Below are 17,926 nucleotides of genomic sequence, written 5' to 3'. Positions count from 1 at the left end.
AGCGCAGACGAGCAGGTATAATTCGCTGTACTTTAGCCATACTTTACCTTTGCAGCGTCCGACTCTTTGAAAACCATGTACGGTTCAGCGCACTCGCCGATGTCGCCTTGTTGCAGGACTTTCTCCAGCTGTTCAAAGCATTTAAAGCGCTTTTAACATGTCAAATTCACACGCAAATTACGACGTTGAAGGACGGTCGTACCTTGATGACGAGGAAGACATCTTGGGACGGATACGTGATGGAAAACACGGCGGATCGGGCCAGCGTGGAGATGGCTGCCGTCTGAATGTGAGGGCGTAGCATGCCTTTTGCCTGCTCCGAGTTCAGGTCGAAGAAGAAGTTCTCGGATATCTTTTCAAAAACATGGGAAATACATGTTTTATGCCAAAAAAATTGAAATACACATCTATTTTTACTAGCCTATTGTAATGTCAGTAGATATAAGGAACCAGTGCCAGTTTTTAAGATTTAAAGATGAGTTAAAATGTGGTAGTTGATGGAGAGCACACGACAATTGCTTTGGCTTCCCAACAGTTTTTAATGGTTCTGAAAAGTGACCCAACAATTGCGAGCTGAGCGAAGCATAACAGCTTACCTTTTTCTTTTCCTTGACATCGTATAAGGCCAAACTAGCAAATATAGGCTCAATTTCGATTTCAAACCTTCAGCGGGAGATGGAAAAACAAAGGGTCAGCAGAAAGCGGCGGTTAAATAAAACAGCGAAGGGGCTTTTGTCTGTCCACTACTTACTTCAAGGACAAGCACTTGACGAGTAGCCTCTGTCCAAAGTGCTCTTTAGGTACTTCTGGGACACAATGGCGCTCAATAGGCTCCTCCTGAAGAAATATACACCAGCAGATCATAGCACAAACGAGTGTTGCTCATTTGGACGGGAAGGAAAAGGCTCACTACTCAATATTAATGTAAATACAACAATAATTTGACAATATAATGTAATTTCTATCATGGTATCGATCAAACTTATTCATAAACGGTCAAATTGATGTGATTTTCAACACGTGTTTGATGATAGTTTTAGTATTGATTATTATCCGGGAAACTCAGATACGACTCGATTCTAGTATCGATACTGAAAAATAAATCATATAAACAGGACCAAATTGGACCGTTTCTGAATGTTTTAGAATTAACTAGAAAGACAACATAGTAATATTTAAGCAACTACAATAATTTGAGGATGAAAATTACAATTTAATGGCTGAAATGTGTGTTTTTTTATTATTTATTATCAAAACTTTTTCCTTACTATCGAAATTGAGTTTTAAATCGTATGAAGGTGACAATACTAAACCCTCGTCCGAACAGTCACAGGCGTTCTGAATCTCTAATGCTCTACATGGCCCTCATCTCAGAAAATAAGTACAATCGGGTCTACCTCATCTAGAACCGGGTGCAGGGCGAAAAGTTCCCGATGGCGGCTGGTTTTGCGCTGGTCTTCGTTGTGCCTGTCGATCTCCTCATTGGGAGCGCGATCGAGGAGGTGAGGGAGGAGCGGGTCGGGAAGAGAGTTCTTCAAGTCGAAGATGCTGCAGGCCCAGCTTCCCCTGGGAGTGTCATCTATCGACATGGAACGCCGCTTCAAGTCATCCTGAAGACGGACCAGAACAAACATGGAGAAATGCAAAAGATATAGCGTGTTTAGCATTTAAAATCCAGATATAAGCGTCTCATCTTTAAAACGTGTAGAAACTTAAAACGGGTACTGGACGTTTTCAGATGCTATGTGATGATGTAATAGTCCCAAATAGTTTTTCTTATTGATTATAATGTATTTTCATTAGGAATATCCAAAAAGGCAAATTTACAAATGTGTAAACTGATCTTATCTATTAGTGACAAGACCCTAAAACACTTTTTAAAAAAATTTGCATTTTAGCACAGTCCACTATTTGTCACTTTTGTCTAGTATGTTCCACGGTACCGCATTAAACTTCCATCTCCATAGGGACAAGCAGGTGAAGCCATCAGGGCAAGTTACAGGTCAGATCTGTGGAGGGGCAATCCTGCTCACAGTAAGAATACATATTTTTGAACAATAAAAACACCCAACCTTCAAATATTATTGGCCATTGCGTAGAGCAAAAAATAAAAAACATGAAACGCTTGATAGAGCTACCTTTGACCTCTGACCTTTGATGAGTAAAAAGCACCTGGCAGCATCGCTGTATGATAAACAGGAAGTCAGCCATTTGAATCAAAGTGGCCCCGGCACGTTTGACTTTTTTTTTACAAAATCGTACTTGTCCTAGGTTTTTCGTCAAGCTTAAAACAACACTTTCTGCATCTAAAGACATTGAAATTTTAATAATTTCCCATTTTTAAAAAAATATTCCTTAATACGGTCTCCGCATAACACGCCCTCAAAAAAGGCTTAATTTCCTGTTTTTTAAAAGGACAAGTCACGCCTATTGGAATTGATCTACGGAGCTCATATTTCACACACTAGTGCGTTTTTATGATCTGATTGGAAATAATTAATACCCATGTAACAATTTACTCTATAGCGCCCCCTACCCATTGTGTGAAAAACTCAACATTGTCTGATTTGTTTGAAACTCATGGGTTATATTCTCCTCAAGACGCCATGAAAAAAGTGCACTGCAGATATTGTGTATTTTTCACTATTGGCCAGAAGAGGCGCAATGAATGCCTTCACTTCATCTTCTTCTTTTATTTTGATTGGACATTTCCTCGGTCTTAGCGTTAGCATTAGCATTAGCGTTAGCGGTTGATCTCTGTTGCTAGGTGACGGAGGTAAAGGGAGGAGGGGTATTCTTTACTTTATTCTTTCTACCACAACGGGTCACCAAGGCTCTCTCTCTCTTTCTCTCTGCTCAGGTCTGCGTTCAGCACGATCTTGCAATTTGTCAGGACAAACAACTACTTGAATTGCAAACTACGAAATCATCAACGGTGAATTACTGAGCGTCATTTGGAATGCCGCAAAACGCAGCAGAAAACATGGGCGGGAAGGGGGTCGCGACCACGGCTTTAATTATTATTATTATTGTCAACTACTAATACTTGATCAACCGTTGACCTGTAACCCAGCAACACAAACTCATACCTGGTCGTCTTGGTAGCTGCTGGTCTCCGGCATTTCATCCGCTTCAAAGATTTGCTTGGGGAGACCTTTCTGACGCTCCTTCTGCTTGTCCAGCGCATTAGGATTGAACCCCGTACCGAGCTTGTGATATCTACAAGGCAATTTATAACGAGAGCGCAATTATTTCAGAGCTGCTCATGAGTAACTTTTGCACGTTACGGTACTTTAACAACCACTCACTTTCTGTTAACGACGGCCCAGTCTTCAGTGTACGATCGAACGCAGTCTCTGACATGAGCGTCGGTGTCTCTGTAAACAAACGTTTTAATCACATTACATTAAAACGGCTTACAATGCGCTTACAATGCCACTGAAACTACATAGTGAAATAATAATCGTGCATTTCACTGACTCCCTGCGGTGCACTGCAACTGAAAACAAAGTGCTGCTGTGAACAGAAAATAGAACAGGTGAGGACAATAAAATGATGAATGATAAAATGGATTTCTCAACATTTTTTGCCCCATCATGGTGACAATATTCTGACAGCAATCTGCCAGAAATATGCTAAAACTTGCCTGTACCTGTAAATGTCTTGGCTCAGGTTCAAGTACTAAGGCACAAAAGGAATGGACTGGAGAATTAACCACAGTAATATCCCCTCATATCCATTTAGGAAAATTACAATTCAAGTTTATGGTCTTTTTATTTTGAATCAGCTCTTTTTTATCAGTTATTATTAGAGGTGTGCGGTGAAAAAGACTCTTGACAATAATCTGCAGAGGATATTTAAGATGGACTGCAGCCTCACCCTTCTTCTGGCACGGCCTGGACCACGGTGCGACACTCCCGCGGCGTGTATGTCACCTCGATGTCGTCGGGAGGAAACTCGATCAGATCTCGGAGCGGTCCCGATTCCACGATGGGAGGGTGCGTGATCAGGTACTCCTCAAAATCCACCGGATCCACCGCTTCCGTGAGGGGCACCTGGTGGTTGGTCAAACAGAAATGTCAACAAACGAATAATAAAAGTGACGACGGTGGATTAAAATAATAATCTTCTAAAGCCACAGTGTTTGTGAATTGGCACTTCCCTTTTAACAAACAAAGCTTTGCCCAGTCATTGATAGTGATTTGTTGCAGCTGCTTCTGGTGGTACTCCGGCTCCTCTGTAGTTGTAGTTTAATTTAGTCAATTTTATACACATTTATGTCCTATTTTGGGGTTTGTCCTTGTTAAGAACTACTTTGGAAATGGTTTAATCTAGAGCTGCAACAATTAATTGGAATAAATGTGATTAGTCGACTATTTAATAATCATAATCGTGCTTTGATAATCATCATTATCTGATTATGTGGACTATACAGTCTTATTTTTAATCAGATTTTCATCAAAAATACATTTTATATGCAAATATTGTCTATCTAGAAGATTTCAACGACAATATTTTTACCTTTTTTGGTTAAAATGTATTAAGAAATGTAAATGTACAATAGAAACAAATCGTTTCACAAATTTAATCCTATCCACAAACCTGTTTAGATCTGGTTATACACAAAGAACAATATGCTTACCTGGTCGTGGTACCGCTGATTTGTTTGACAAGGCCTATATATAAGTAATATGCTAAATACAGTATATGTAGCCTGTTTTTAACATAAGTGCCATTAACTTCCTCTGTTTCTGAATAAACACTAAATAGAATGCATATTATTGTGAGTCTGCGTGTTGTTTGTTGTGAACTCACTGTGTTACTTGGTGCTGCTCCTGCATTGGGGTTTTTGAAGAGCTGTGGGGAACCTCCATACTGTCCAGCAATCTGCTTCCTGACCTCTGCTGCCACGGTCCTGAAACACAGGGAAACAAAGGAGCTTTACACACTACAAGTCTTAATAAGTGTGGCCATAACAGTTAAAATAAAGTCACACATAATTGTTACAAATGTAAAGTCCTGTAATAGGCACTGATTAGATATAGATCAATAAATGAGATTGCTATTTTAATTTAAACTCCATACGGATTCTTTACAATGTTATCTATGTTTTATAACTCTGTATTGTCTGCTTTAGGTGGTGTTTTTTATATAGATTCTGAGTCAGGAAATACAAATACATTTAAATGAATTGTATGCAAAACAAAAAGCCTATCGTAGTGTTACTCTAAGTAGCTATTTTCACAGTTTAATGGCTCCGTCGGATATCATAAAATATGCATAGAAGTATATAACAAAGTGTAGTAAACAAACACACTGTCTGACGGATGACAGAGTGTTGTTATTGAGACATCGTGTGGGTGATAGTCTTTTGACAGGTAACACAAAGCCTTTTGTTAAGGGCATTACTTTGATCTGTCTGAGGCGGAGGAGATTAAAGCTGCTGTTTAATTGTAGTGGTGGGAGTGTTATTTTCTCAGACAAGCGTTAATGAAATGCCCTTGCAGCATGGGTCTGACTGTAAACACAACGTTGTACATTTGCACGACCACTAAAATAACCTTATAACCCAATATTTACAACTGATATTCTGATATTCGCTGTGTGTTTACACGTCTAAGAGAAATCTGAGCATCAAAAACAACTGGTGTGTCTGTGAATCAATGGATTGTACCTGCATTTTTAAATAACACAACATTTCCCCTTTCATTTTTGTTTTTGTCATATTATCTTGCCCCTTTATGCATCCCTTTCCCCCCCCTTGTCAAATCTTTGCACAGTTCAGAACAATCACAAAGAAATCAGATCAATCACGTCAGATGCAACTACTGTCTATGTGAAATTTCAATAATCTGACAACTCCAGAAATCCGATCATGATCAGATTTGCCCGTAAACACACAGCCACTTTGTCCGTCGCCTTCACACAGCTGATCTGATGCTGACAATCAGTGTTTCAGCTCAAATATAACGCGCGTGCGGGAGATAATCTACGGAAAAGACTTAAAAAACCAAAGCACATTAGTTACAGCGTTATTATCACACGTCGCACCCTTTGTTTGCGTAGTAAACAGGGGGCATCACTGTGCGTCTCTGGGTTGGGTCTGAGCATCTCCGCGGCTAACGCTAAGTAGCACGGGCTCTTCTGCTCGGGGCCTCCTCCGTTTACGAGCGACCCGAATGAAACGACACGGCCACACGCGCGCGCCCGTTATGAGCTCGCATCAAACCGTGTGGTGTTTACCTGCTGATTTTCTGTGCGAAGGCGCGGCGTTCAGCCATGGCAGAGGCCGCAGACGTGCTTTAGGCTTCCCGAGCTGGGAGTAGACAGACGCGGCTTCCACACACACACGCGCACACATACGCAAACACACACATACACACACACGGAGCAGGGAAAACCACGGGAAAACCAACGGGAGAACGGGGCCGGCGCTACCGTAAAGGCGACAGAAGTGCGCGAGGGAAATGCGCGACCATGAATGAAGGGAACACACCCACCACAATCGCAGTGCGCGCCGTGACATTGGAGTTTACGTAAGCACAGGTACGGACGGAAACAAAAGCGCGTCATTTATATATTAATTTAATTTATATAGTTATAATATACGCAAAATGTAAACACTGCGCAAGAAAATTCATTGATTTAAGAGTTTGAATTTGCTTTACTTTTTTGTGATCCTGATAATATTTCTACCTGGATTATTTTTGCTCTGAATTATGAAAATTACAATGAATTCACTCAAAATTAACACTGCTCTGGTCTGTAATGTATGTATGTTTATTTCAGGCACGTGACTATAACGCCACCTAAAATTAATAACCAAGAATATTTCACACTAGTATGGAATAACATTGGCATTAAAATAAGACCTTATAAAGTACAGTAAATACAAAAGTATGAAAGTATTTAAGAGAAAATGTGTAATTTTTTTTAAATTATTTTTTTCATTGTCAAAATTCTTTATAGCAAAACATTTATAACACATAACAAACAGTTAAAGGAATGCCGGGGGGGGGGCATATTACATTTACAATTACCTTTTATACATCAAAAACATTTAATGACATACAGTTTTCATAAGTAGAAATGGCTTTTTGGTTTAAACTTTTGGCAATGGTGAGCAAATATGATTCAATTTGTTTAATGACGACAGGGGAAAAAAGGGATACTGATGATGAAAATTTACTTTTATGAATACAGAATTTGCAAAATGTGAGAATTAAATCAATTGCCATTTTCTTACTATAGTCCACTTTTGTGTCATGAAAACCAAAAATGATATGTTCAAATTTTAATCTAAAGTTGGGTTCAATGTGACGTATTACAAATTGTAAACAGTCTTTCCAAAAGGTTTTAATAATAGTGCAATTCCGAAAAAAGGTGACTAAAATGTGTAATTAAAACCGTCTGCTCTCAAAACCCGTTTTCGCCCGCTCAGACTGTCCCGTCAACGTAATCAAGCGCACCTCAACCTCATCTCTCGTTTTTTTCCAACTTAAATATCGCGAGAATTAGCCACGTGATCTTCTGTTCCACTTCCTCCTCCTACAGTGTAAACATTGACCATCGCAGCGCAGTGTGAAGTCAAATAGCAAAACCATGCTACGTTTTATTGATTAAGCTCCACAAAAAGACAGCTTTGTGAGAGCGACGCGAAACGGGTACATGCTAGGAACCATGGCAACGAAATAAGGTGAGACTTTGCAGCGGCAGTTTCTATTTGTGTCGCTGTTATTTGTACTTCTGCAACTGTAACTTTCAGCTGACTGATGTGTGTATTTGCTTGTTGTTTTGCCTCAGACTTCGGGAATGGGTCTCATCCTTCGCTGGCTTAGATGGAGAATAAAGGGAGCGACGAGGTGGAAAAATTGAAGACAAAGTTCTTGTCAGTGTGGCACAATGTGAAGTACAGTGAGTGTTTTGGCCCCGGGGCTGATCAGACACAGACACAGCCATGAAACTGCTGCACACACACAGTTTTGACAGTTTAAGTGTTAATCTGACTTAAAAGAGCCTGAGAAGTGACTATATTTAACACGTATTCAATCACTAAAACAGGACAGCGTCACGTTTCAGTGAGTCAGGGCTTTAAATAGTCATGCATGGCTTCAGAGGTGCTGGTACTCAGTTACATTTACTTGAATATCTGTTTTAATCTATTGTACTTGACAGAGTGGTTTATCTACATTTTATTTGAAGTAACTGTAGTTACTTACTTGAGTAAATGTTTTGGTAACTCTTCCCTTTTATGTGGAATATATTATTTGTTTGCGGACAAAACTAATTGAACGTCTGTGTTTCTTGCACCGCTCCTTCATATACCATTAATTTTGTCTTTGTTGTTATCATTATTATTTATTTTATGTTATTTTTTCAGTTTTGTGTCTGTCCTTTTTTTGTGCATTCTTTTTTTGTTTTTGTTCAATTACGTTAAATTAAAATGATTAATCTGATTTTTATCTGATTGTTACTTATACATTATTTTTTTACTCTTACTTAAGTAATTTCTCGAACCACAACTTTGTACTTTTTCTTTAGTAATAATATTTTGAAGTAACGTTGCTCATATACAATTTTTGGCTACTCCAGTGGTTCTCAACCTGGGGGTCACTAAGCTTCCAGGGGTCCCCAGATGATATTAGGGGGAAATTTAGAAATCAAGTGCACTACAAATGCAGTGTTAAATGTAGATTATTATTATTAGTTGGCCTACCAAAGTAATGCATCTATGTCCTCAAAATACAATCAAACATTAGACGTGATACTATATTATTACTTTGGGGGTAGTCTATTTTTTATGTTTGGGGGGTCACAACTGAAAAACGTTGAGAACCACTGGGCTACTCTACCACCTCTGTCTGGACTACATTTTATTCCTTTAGTTTTATGTTGTTTTGTGCGAAGCAAAAACATTCCAAACATTGTAATTACAGGCTCCGTTTTCATGAGATGTTTTGTTCTATTTCAGGTTGGGCTCTCAAGTCCAAGACTTCTTTTAGCAGAAACTCTCCAGTACTTTTACTGGGGAAATGCTACCATTTCAAGGCAGAAGGTTTGTTTAATGATACACACACACATCCAAACTGGCACTGGAACTAAACATTAACTAGACCTAAACAGAGACTAGAACAGAACTAAACTCAGCTCAAACTAGCACTAAACTGAAGTGCGAATGAACTGAATTAAACATAGACTTGGGCTGGACAATATGACAAAATAACAAGTTTTGTCATATTGATCAATCTTCAATATCTTCTTGAAAAATCTGAACTCTGCTACAAAGTCCTCTCGATTTAAAAGGCCCCAAATGTATCACTGACGATTAGAGATGACCGATTGCACAGCCTTGGACTAGACGAAGAACTAAGACCCGAGGCACTGGACCACAAAACCAAATCAACGTTATTTTTAGGACTAAACGGGAACAAACTTTAGCGTTAAGAATGCAATGAATTTGATTTTAAACGTGTGTTATTCAGATGACGACGACGAGGACGACGACAGCAGCAGCCCGACAGAGGAGGCCTGCTGCGAGGCCACGTACGAGGCCGACTCCGCCGTGGGGAACGTCGAGGCTTTTCGGAGGGATTTCGCGTCTCGAGTGTGGCTCACGTACAGAGAGGAGTTCCCGGCGCTGCCCGGCTCATCCCTGACCTCCGACTGTGGCTGGGGCTGCATGCTCCGGGCGGGGCAGATGATGCTGGCTCAGGCCCTCGTTCTTCACTTGCTCGGTCGAGGTGCGTGGAATCATGATCGCCTCCGAGAAAGATGTGTCCAGTCTGTCAGTGTTGTAATGCATTCAATTTTTACATTTGAATATATGCTGCGAGTAATGATTATTCTAGTATTCAACTGGTCGAACAATTATTTATATTGTATATTGAGGTTTCCAGATGGAGAATATTTATAAAAGAAGTGCATTATTGATATAAATCACAATTTTTGTATTGTTTTTTGCCGTTTTGTTGTCTCTTTTGGCATATGTCGTAAAGTTTGTACAGTCAAGATAACGATTAAGAATCAGTCAATAATGATTTCAGTAGTAGATTAGTCATAATTATTCAGATTTATCGTTGCATCATTGTCCTGGTTTGACCTTGGTTTGATGCTGGTTTAGTCCTGGTCTAGTCTGGGTTTAGTTTCAGTTTAGTTCCAATTTTGATGTGGTGCAAGTGTCAACAGAGCCTATAACTCTTAAGTTAATAAATCCTTTAATATTTAGTGTAAATCAATCAATAAATAAGCAAACATGTCAACAGAATGTTTTATATTTGACATTTCAAATATCTACTTTGTAAAACTCTTCTCTTTATGGGTCAACGTAATGTCCAGACTCCCAGTTTATTACAGCCATTTTAAAACGATGTTTAAACTTTTACTTTTCTCTCATTTCAAATATGTCATATTTCTCTATGAAATATCTAATGAGCACTTAGGCACGTTTATTGATCAATTTCACACTTGGTCATTCAAGGTCACTTTGATAATGTTTTAGACTTGGCTCTGGACTGTTTTATGGTCCCAGTCACTCCCCTTTTCTCTGACTTAAGCTTCCTCCCAGTTTGAGAATCTGTTAAAGTGAAATACTGGGTCACTCAAAGTTATATTGAACAGAATGACACAGAGAATACACTCGTTTATCCCCATTAAAAACAAGATGTCATTAAGATGAACTTATAATGGACTTCTGGTTTAAATTGTTGTGCTGGAAAGTAACTAAACACACACATTTTGAGACACGGTTTCCTGATACAGTTACTCTGTCCTTTGGTGGTATTCAGAATTTAGTTACCGTACTTTTCATAATCAAAGGAATACATTGCAGTATTTTATCGCACACGTTAGGCTCAAACTGCACTGTATTGGTAAAAAAAAATAGAAATGTCTGGCTAAAATCAGTGGTTACAATAGGAAAAGCATCCACTGGGTAATTTGTCAGTCAATTTCAAAGGAGTTTTTCTCACAACAGATTTAATTATTTAAATTATTTCAGTTTTTTTAATTTTTATTTTCAAACGGTCAATTCATGTTTCTCGCAATATATGAATTAAAGCGAAAGGTTTTTTTACACCAAGCAAAATGTTGTTTTTTAATTAATGCACTAAAATTAGTTTGGGAGTACGGCTACTACAATGAATCAGAATAACTACTACTCCACTAAGAAGATAATCATCATATTTTGATAACCACACTTGACTAATGGACTAGTCTACTACTTGCAGCTCTTTAGGGGGCCACCTTAGTGTTCTCTATTAACCTGTAACCTTACCATACAAATTATCTTTAAAAAGACTATTCAACATCAAACTAAGTCATTGACGTTCATGTCTCGTTTCCACAGACTGGACGTGGTCGGAGGCGCTCACACTCCAGCCTCTAGACACAGAAACGTGGACCACCTCCGCAGCCAAACGCCTCGTGGCTTCACTGGAGGCGTCGCTGCAGAGCTCTCCAGGATCATCTCTGCCTAAACCTCCAGAAACGAACCAGGCCCAGGCGTTCGGCCCCGCTGAAGAGGCCGACGCCCACATGAAGGACATTTACCACAGAACGTTGGTGTCGTGGTTTGGCGACGACTCGTCCTCTCAGCTGGGCATTCACAGACTCGTGCAGCTGGGTTCAGTGATGGGCAGACAGGCGGGCGACTGGTACGGCCCTGCGGTGGTGGCACACATCCTCAAGTAAGTCCCATGTCAAATCAGTTTTCACATTTTGGATCTATAAGACTATTTTTGAGGGGTAAATGGCAATGATTAAAGGTCTGTATAGTCATGAAATTAAACTACAAAGCCATTTTATTAGTTTGATCTTTCTTACCCTTCTCTCACCTCCGTTGCCCACCCGCATCTCCTAGGAAAGCTGTCGAAGAAGCAATAGACCCCATCTTGGCAGGGATAACCGCGTATGTGTCCCAGGACTGCACAGGTATGAAATATGAGCCGCTGATGTATAAAGCAGCATGTGGGGCACACTTCAAGTTACTGCGGTTACTTGTTAAGGTCAAATATTATGCAAAACTTACTTTTTTGAACTTGTTTTCTGTTATGTTATAACATTGTTCCCACAACAAACCTGGTTGAATTTAGCTTCATTAAGCCTTTTTTTTTTCGGTTCTCCTTGGGATGAATTAAAGTAATTCTGATTATTAATCCTCATCAGTAAATCATCTTCCCTCTGAGACTCACAAACACATTTCTGCCATCAATCACGTTCATTACAACTGCACACGGATATTGGCATGTAATGGGAAAGCTAGCTTGTCTGTTTCTCTGGCAACTTTTCACAGATATTAAGTAATATATAGACATATTATTTTAAGTTCTAAAACATGGGAAGTTAAAGCAGAGGTGTGCAAGAGCTTGTTTAAAAACCAAAAATGGCACAAAGTCTGCATAATGCGTCATTTTAAAGGTGCACTGTGTCTTTGCTGCACTCCACCATCTGTTCGTCTCCAATGGAGATGTTATCGCATTTCCTGGAACGGCCGACAGTATTGCAAGTTACAGGTCAGATCTGTGGAGAGGTGCCCACTCACAGTAAGAACGCCTTTTTAGCAATAAATCGCACATAAGTAAATAAATGCAAAGATAGATGGGTTTAATGCTATATTGTGGAACATTCCAGGCAATACAGTAACATCTCCACGGGGACAAGCACGTGTTGGGTCCCCTTCCAGAACAGTTGCGTACTGCATTTTTCTTTCAAAAAACAGCTCCGAAAGCCTCAATTTCTTGTACTTTAGTTGTGTAAATGTAAATGTGTACAGTGAAAATACAGAGGCTGATATGTTTTGATCGGAACCGCAACAACAATAGATATATATTACAAAAAATTGCAGAAATACAGAATGTAGTTTGTAATCATCTAAAACGGAACAGGCAAATGTGGCTTGGGGGCAACACGTCCTATTTTTAGACACACACAGACAAATGGCCCGGGTCTGACCTCTCGTATAATCGATGGTCCACAGTGTACAGCGGCGATGTCATGGACAACCACAGGGCTCCAGGAGCAGGCCAGGACGCCGAGGCCCAACGTCCACCACACAACGAAGCGTCCGGCGCCGGCGAGGTGGACGGTCGAGCGGTCGTCATCTTGATACCGGTGCGGCTCGGAGGAGAGAAGACCAATCCCGACTACATCAACTTTGTTAAGGTAGAGGAACGAGCTGTGCAATTAACCGGACGAATGCTTCAACCGGTTAGAAATTAATCATGTTCTGGGCTGAGAGGGAGAGAGAGTTCGTCTGAACTTCAGTGGCTTTTAAAACGTGAATCACAAAACATTTGTTTTATTTTTTTACCCTTAAATTGATTGTATTGGATAAGTACAAAGACAAATTGTGGGTTTTGTTTATATAAATTCCAGGTTTCTACGCTTTTTTCCCAAAGAGGTTTTTTTTTGTAGTTTTTCCTGGCCGAGAAGGAGAGTCTAAGGACAGAGGACCCTGGGACATCGTCCCTCGCCACCACAGACATTGTCTGACTCCATCGCCACCACAGACATTGTTGATTCATTTCTCCCTGTGGCCCTCAGAGGCAACTGTTGTTGTGATTTTGGGCCTTACAAAAATAAATTGATTTGATTTGAAATTCACATGAAAAGCATAAAATTCACAACAATTACTAGGCATGCAATGATTAACTGGAATAATCATGACTATTAAAATAATCATCATCAATCACATCTGAACTCCAAAACACATTCCAAACAACATTTTATAACCAAACCGACTGATTTTCCTTTTAATAAACAACGTTATTTGTAGATATTCTCTATGTAGAAGCCTTCACTCACCATATATCAACCTTTATTTGGTTAAAATGTATTTGAAAATCTTAATATACAATAAAAATAACTGTTTAACTGATTGAAAACATAATTGCAGCGTCGACTACTAAAATAATCATGAATCGCTGATCTCCCAACAGATCTGTTTGACTTGTAGTAAACAAATACAATGCATGCCAGTATAAAAAAACACTTTACCTCATGAACTGTATGAATCTTTTATAGAATTAAGACAAGAGAACCTTAATTTGTTAATGCTCTTGCAGCGTTATATTATATTCTCGGTTTTATCTTTTTACAGAAGACGAGATTGAAAGCGTGTTGTGTCCTCTTTTCTCTTTTTATTAGAACCTTCTAGGCCTGGATTATTGCCTCGGCATCATCGGTGGGAAGCCCAAACAGGCCTGCTACATTGTCGGATTTCAAGGTTAGCGTTGCCATAATGGAAACGGAGAAAGACAAAGAGAGAGTTGCTATGAATAACAGATGATTTTGCATAATATACCCTTCTTATCCCGAGAAGACGGAGTAAGTCAATGCATTCCTGTTTGTGCGCGGGCGGCGGGGGGGAGAGAAGAGCCAAGTGAGGCAGGGCTTACTTTATTCTTCCTGACCCATCAAAGCCTCGCCCATTCATCACGAGTAAACCGCCCAAGTTGTGAGGCGTAATTGATTTCCATAGGAAGCATGCATTAAATTTAATCCAGTCCCCAAAGTGAGCTACTCTCCATCACCTTCAGGAGCCGGCGGGAACCTTCAGTTGTACATCTTGGCAGTCAATATTTACGCATTTACATTTTACCAATTTGAAATACAGTGGTGGATGATGTCTAAATGACAAGCCATACATTCCGGCTTCCAGGGAGCAGCGCGCCACGGCGTTCATCACGCGCAGACGCCCGGGTCGTAATTGCGTGTTTGCAAAAGTAATTCACCCCACGGCGCGGGAAAAATTAAAAAACAACGGCCCCCTTTTCCTTTTTCGACCGTAAGTCCGATTATGCAGATTCTAACCCACCCTGCTGGATATTAAAAAGGCAACAACCTTCCGCGAGGCATGTCCTAACGTTAAGCCGAGCGTGGGGGGGGGGACTTTGAGCTGCTCTGCATGGAAATTGGAGCGAGCGCGTTTTGGGTAATAATCTGATGTTTTTGAATAACTTGTCTTTTGTTTTGTCCTTGCAGACGACAGCTTGATTTACATGGATCCTCATTACTGTCAGTCTTTTGTGGACGTCAGCACCGGCGACTTCCCTCTGCAGGTAAACGGGGGAGGCGCGCCCGGACAAGGCTGACTCTGACGCGAACGCAATCAGTTCCGTAAAAAACACTTAAGGCATGAATCTTTTCAGACGGCGGAATTTATAATGCGAGTTGTTTTGAGTTGATTTATTTGATGCTGCGGTGTCTAAAGCTGCCACATAAGGAGAATAATGTAAATGTGAATCAGGCACCACAGACTATAAGGCCTAAATGTAATAGATGGACCAAGCCTCAATCATTCTTAATGAAGTAATTGAACATTATGAATTAAGTCTTTGTTTATGCTTTATAACGACTAGTAAATGTGTTATTATTAAGTGTTACCAACAATATTATGCATGAATAAGGGATGTCAAGATTATTATTTAGAAGCAAAATGTAGTCTATAGTCCAAAAAATAGATTTAAATGTAAATAAAAAAATTATCTGGCTGTTATTGTCATCTTTAACTTTATTTTGTCATTCAGAAAGTTCAATATCATAAAGCCGGTCACAAACTGGAGGAATAGTAACATGTCAGACCTCTGTCGTTTAGTTACAGCCTTGTTAATAATTGTTAAGTCAGGATGTTTTTTTCTCACAATAACGCTCGTAACGTTAAACATTTATATCGTGACATCCCTATATATGAGAAACCTAATTTGAAACTCTTGGAACTTTTTTTTTTTTTTATTATTTATTTATTTTTTATTATTTTTTTCTTTATCATTACTATTAATATTATATGCATATGAGAGAATGAGTTAGTGTGTGTGTGTATGTATACATGTATATATGTTTGTCTGTGTATGTATATGTGGATATTTTTTTCTCTTTCTTTACAGAAGTTTGTTTTATGCAAGTTTTTGTTGCTGTAAGTTTAAAAACGATAATAGAAATAAATGGAAGGAAAAAAAATAAACTCTTGGAAGTGTAAATGGACACAAACAAAGAGGATGAAATGCATTGCTTCATAAACTTCATAAATGTGTTTGTGTCTTTACAGTCTTTTCACTGTCCATCGCCAAAGAAGATGCCTTTCAGTAAAATGGACCCGAGTTGCACCATTGGATTTTACTCCAGAAGCCTCAAAGACTTTGAGCGAATCAATCAAGAGCTGACAAAGGTATATACATACATTTGCTTATTTTTTTTGTCTTATATTTGTGTTGTATTGCACAAACCTGTCAGTACATTACACTTTCCAGTTTCTAGGGTTTTTCTGATCAGTAATCTAAAGAGTAACCAGTAGGTGGCACCATTTAGCCATGAAAATGCCTTTCGTCAGGTCGTTGGTCCATAGGTACTATACCAAGACTGTGTTCATACTTAAATTGGGGCAAAACCAAATCAAGTCTTCATCAGGACTAAAACCAGGACCAAATAAATTCTTCATCAGGACTAAAATGGGATAAAACCAGGACCAAATTAAGTCTTCATCAAGACTAAAACCAGGACCAAATCCAGTCTTCATCTGGACTAAAATGGGCTTAAACCAGGTTCAAATGTCTTCATCAGGACTAAAACCTGGACCAAATGTCTTCATCAGGACTAAAACTTGCACCAAATTAAGTCTTCATCTGGACTAAAATGGTCTAAAACCAGGACCAAATGTCTTCATCAGGACTAAAACTTGCACCAAATTAAGTCTTCATCTGGACTAAAATGGCCTAAAACCAGGACCAACCCATATAAAGTGCAACAAAGTTATTCCTTCAACTTAATATGATGTATTAATTATTTTGATCCGTTAGTTATTTTTTAAAAGTACTATTTAATGTAGTTCCTGTCTGCTCTTCTTTCCCAGGTTCTGCAGCCTTCAGCTAAAGAGAAATACCCAGTGTTCACCATCGTCCAAGGTCGCAGCAGAGATTACGACCTGTCGGCGTGTCTGACCCCCGACAAGCGAGAGTGGCCCTTCATTCGCCGGACAGTGACCACCACAGGCGACTTTGTGCTGCTCTGACACCTTCAAACTACTGATAAGAAACTTCCTTCAACTAACTTACACGCAGGCCTGGGCGTTGGACCACGTTTAAAACTAATGCAATACCATTTCATTCTTTACACTGCATTTGGGTTTCATGTGCTGTGATGTGTGATGTCATTCCTTGTTGCGATGTTGGCTCAATTTGTAGTGATTTCTTACTTTGAAGACGCACAAAAAAGTCCCGTTGACACCGTTTAGTCACTAGTAACAAAAGTTGACACTAAAAACAATATTTTTAACACGCAATATTGTATTGTGTCCAATTTCACAACAAATTAAGACGAATTGCTCAATTATTAACGCCCATATGTAAAGCAGTTTGTGAATTTGAAAATGTATAGATTCTAGTATATGTATAAAAGTAGTAAATGTGTATTTTTGTATGTTGTCTTTGAACACTTAGCAACCAGCTTTATCCTAATTTAACATTTAATCATTTGACACTTTACTCACGGGGTGATGGAGTAGATAATTTTACAGTTTTTTGTGAATCATGCACTTTGATTTATCATTTCACAAATCTGTTTGGCAATTTAATGCTAAATAAGATGCCTTTTTTGTCTTCTTTTTTATATATAATTTAATAAAATGATTATCCCTCATTTAAAGTGACACGTTTTCTCTTTTGCTCTTATAAAGTTCGCTCTTAGCTGAAGTTTTGAATCTGCTGCTGCAACCTGCATCGTTTTAGTGCCACAGCAGAGAGAGTTTAGCTCTTTTTTTCTTTCCAATAGTGAATCCTATAACCTCAGCGGTGTGTTGAAATGTGTTCAGTCTTTCCTCTCGCAGTCAAATGTTGCAGATTAAAACTAATCATACGTGCTAACCATCTCTACAGCCCATTAACCAGGGACGGGGGGGGAAAATACTGTGACCCGGTGACACTGGCTCCAGTTGTGT

General features: G+C 39.3%; 2 protein-coding genes across 22 annotated transcripts in view; one reads left to right on the top strand and one right to left on the bottom strand.

Annotated features, from left to right (window-relative positions):
- The window catches only part of dock7 (dedicator of cytokinesis 7), a 44,605-nt gene extending 38,234 nt beyond the window's left edge, over nt 1-6,371 (bottom strand). For all 21 annotated transcript variants that reach the window (XM_072439340.1, XM_072439341.1, XM_072439342.1 and 18 more), the window contains exons 1-10: nt 6,244-6,371; nt 4,816-4,915; nt 3,880-4,055; nt 3,309-3,377; nt 3,090-3,219; nt 1,398-1,610; nt 752-837; nt 597-663; nt 203-352; nt 48-128 (exon numbers count right to left, since the gene is read on the bottom strand). In XM_072439340.1, the coding sequence (XP_072295441.1) occupies nt 48-128; nt 203-352; nt 597-663; nt 752-837; nt 1,398-1,610; nt 3,090-3,219; nt 3,309-3,377; nt 3,880-4,055; nt 4,816-4,915; nt 6,244-6,281 (1,110 nt within the window). In that variant the 5' untranslated portion in view covers nt 6,282-6,371. The remainder of the gene's footprint in view (nt 1-47; nt 129-202; nt 353-596; nt 664-751; nt 838-1,397; nt 1,611-3,089; nt 3,220-3,308; nt 3,378-3,879; nt 4,056-4,815; nt 4,916-6,243) is intronic.
- Nucleotides 6,372-7,807: 1,436 nt separating this feature from the next.
- On the top strand, nt 7,808-17,525 carry atg4c (autophagy related 4C, cysteine peptidase). Its single transcript, XM_072439165.1, has 10 exons — nt 7,808-7,914; nt 8,972-9,055; nt 9,483-9,740; nt 11,345-11,684; nt 11,858-11,928; nt 12,974-13,158; nt 14,143-14,221; nt 14,980-15,056; nt 16,043-16,162; nt 16,844-17,525. The coding sequence occupies exons 1-10, from the start codon at nt 7,839-7,841 to the stop codon at nt 17,000-17,002; spliced, it is 1,449 nt and encodes a 482-aa protein (XP_072295266.1). The 5' UTR covers nt 7,808-7,838; the 3' UTR covers nt 17,003-17,525.
- Nucleotides 17,526-17,926: the final 401 nt, after the last annotated feature.

The sequence above is a fragment of the Eucyclogobius newberryi genome, unplaced genomic scaffold (assembly GCF_026437365.1).
Source record: "Eucyclogobius newberryi isolate DKJ021-1_F unplaced genomic scaffold, fEucNew1.0.hap1 SCAF_9, whole genome shotgun sequence".
Lineage (NCBI taxonomy): Eukaryota > Metazoa > Chordata > Actinopteri > Gobiiformes > Gobiidae > Eucyclogobius > Eucyclogobius newberryi.
This window is presented reverse-complemented; position numbering and strand designations above follow the sequence as displayed.

Bases quoted from the DNA above. Each gene is read 5' to 3' on its own strand.
- atg4c (XM_072439165.1), top strand. From the start codon at position 7,839: ATGGAGAATAAAGGGAGCGACGAGGTGGAAAAATTGAAGACAAAGTTC. The intron at 11,685-11,857 runs GTAAGTCCCATG...CGCATCTCCTAG, and splicing joins GTGGTGGCACACATCCTCAA to GAAAGCTGTCGAAGAAGCAA. The intron at 11,929-12,973 runs GTATGAAATATG...GATGGTCCACAG, and splicing joins TGTGTCCCAGGACTGCACAG to TGTACAGCGGCGATGTCATG.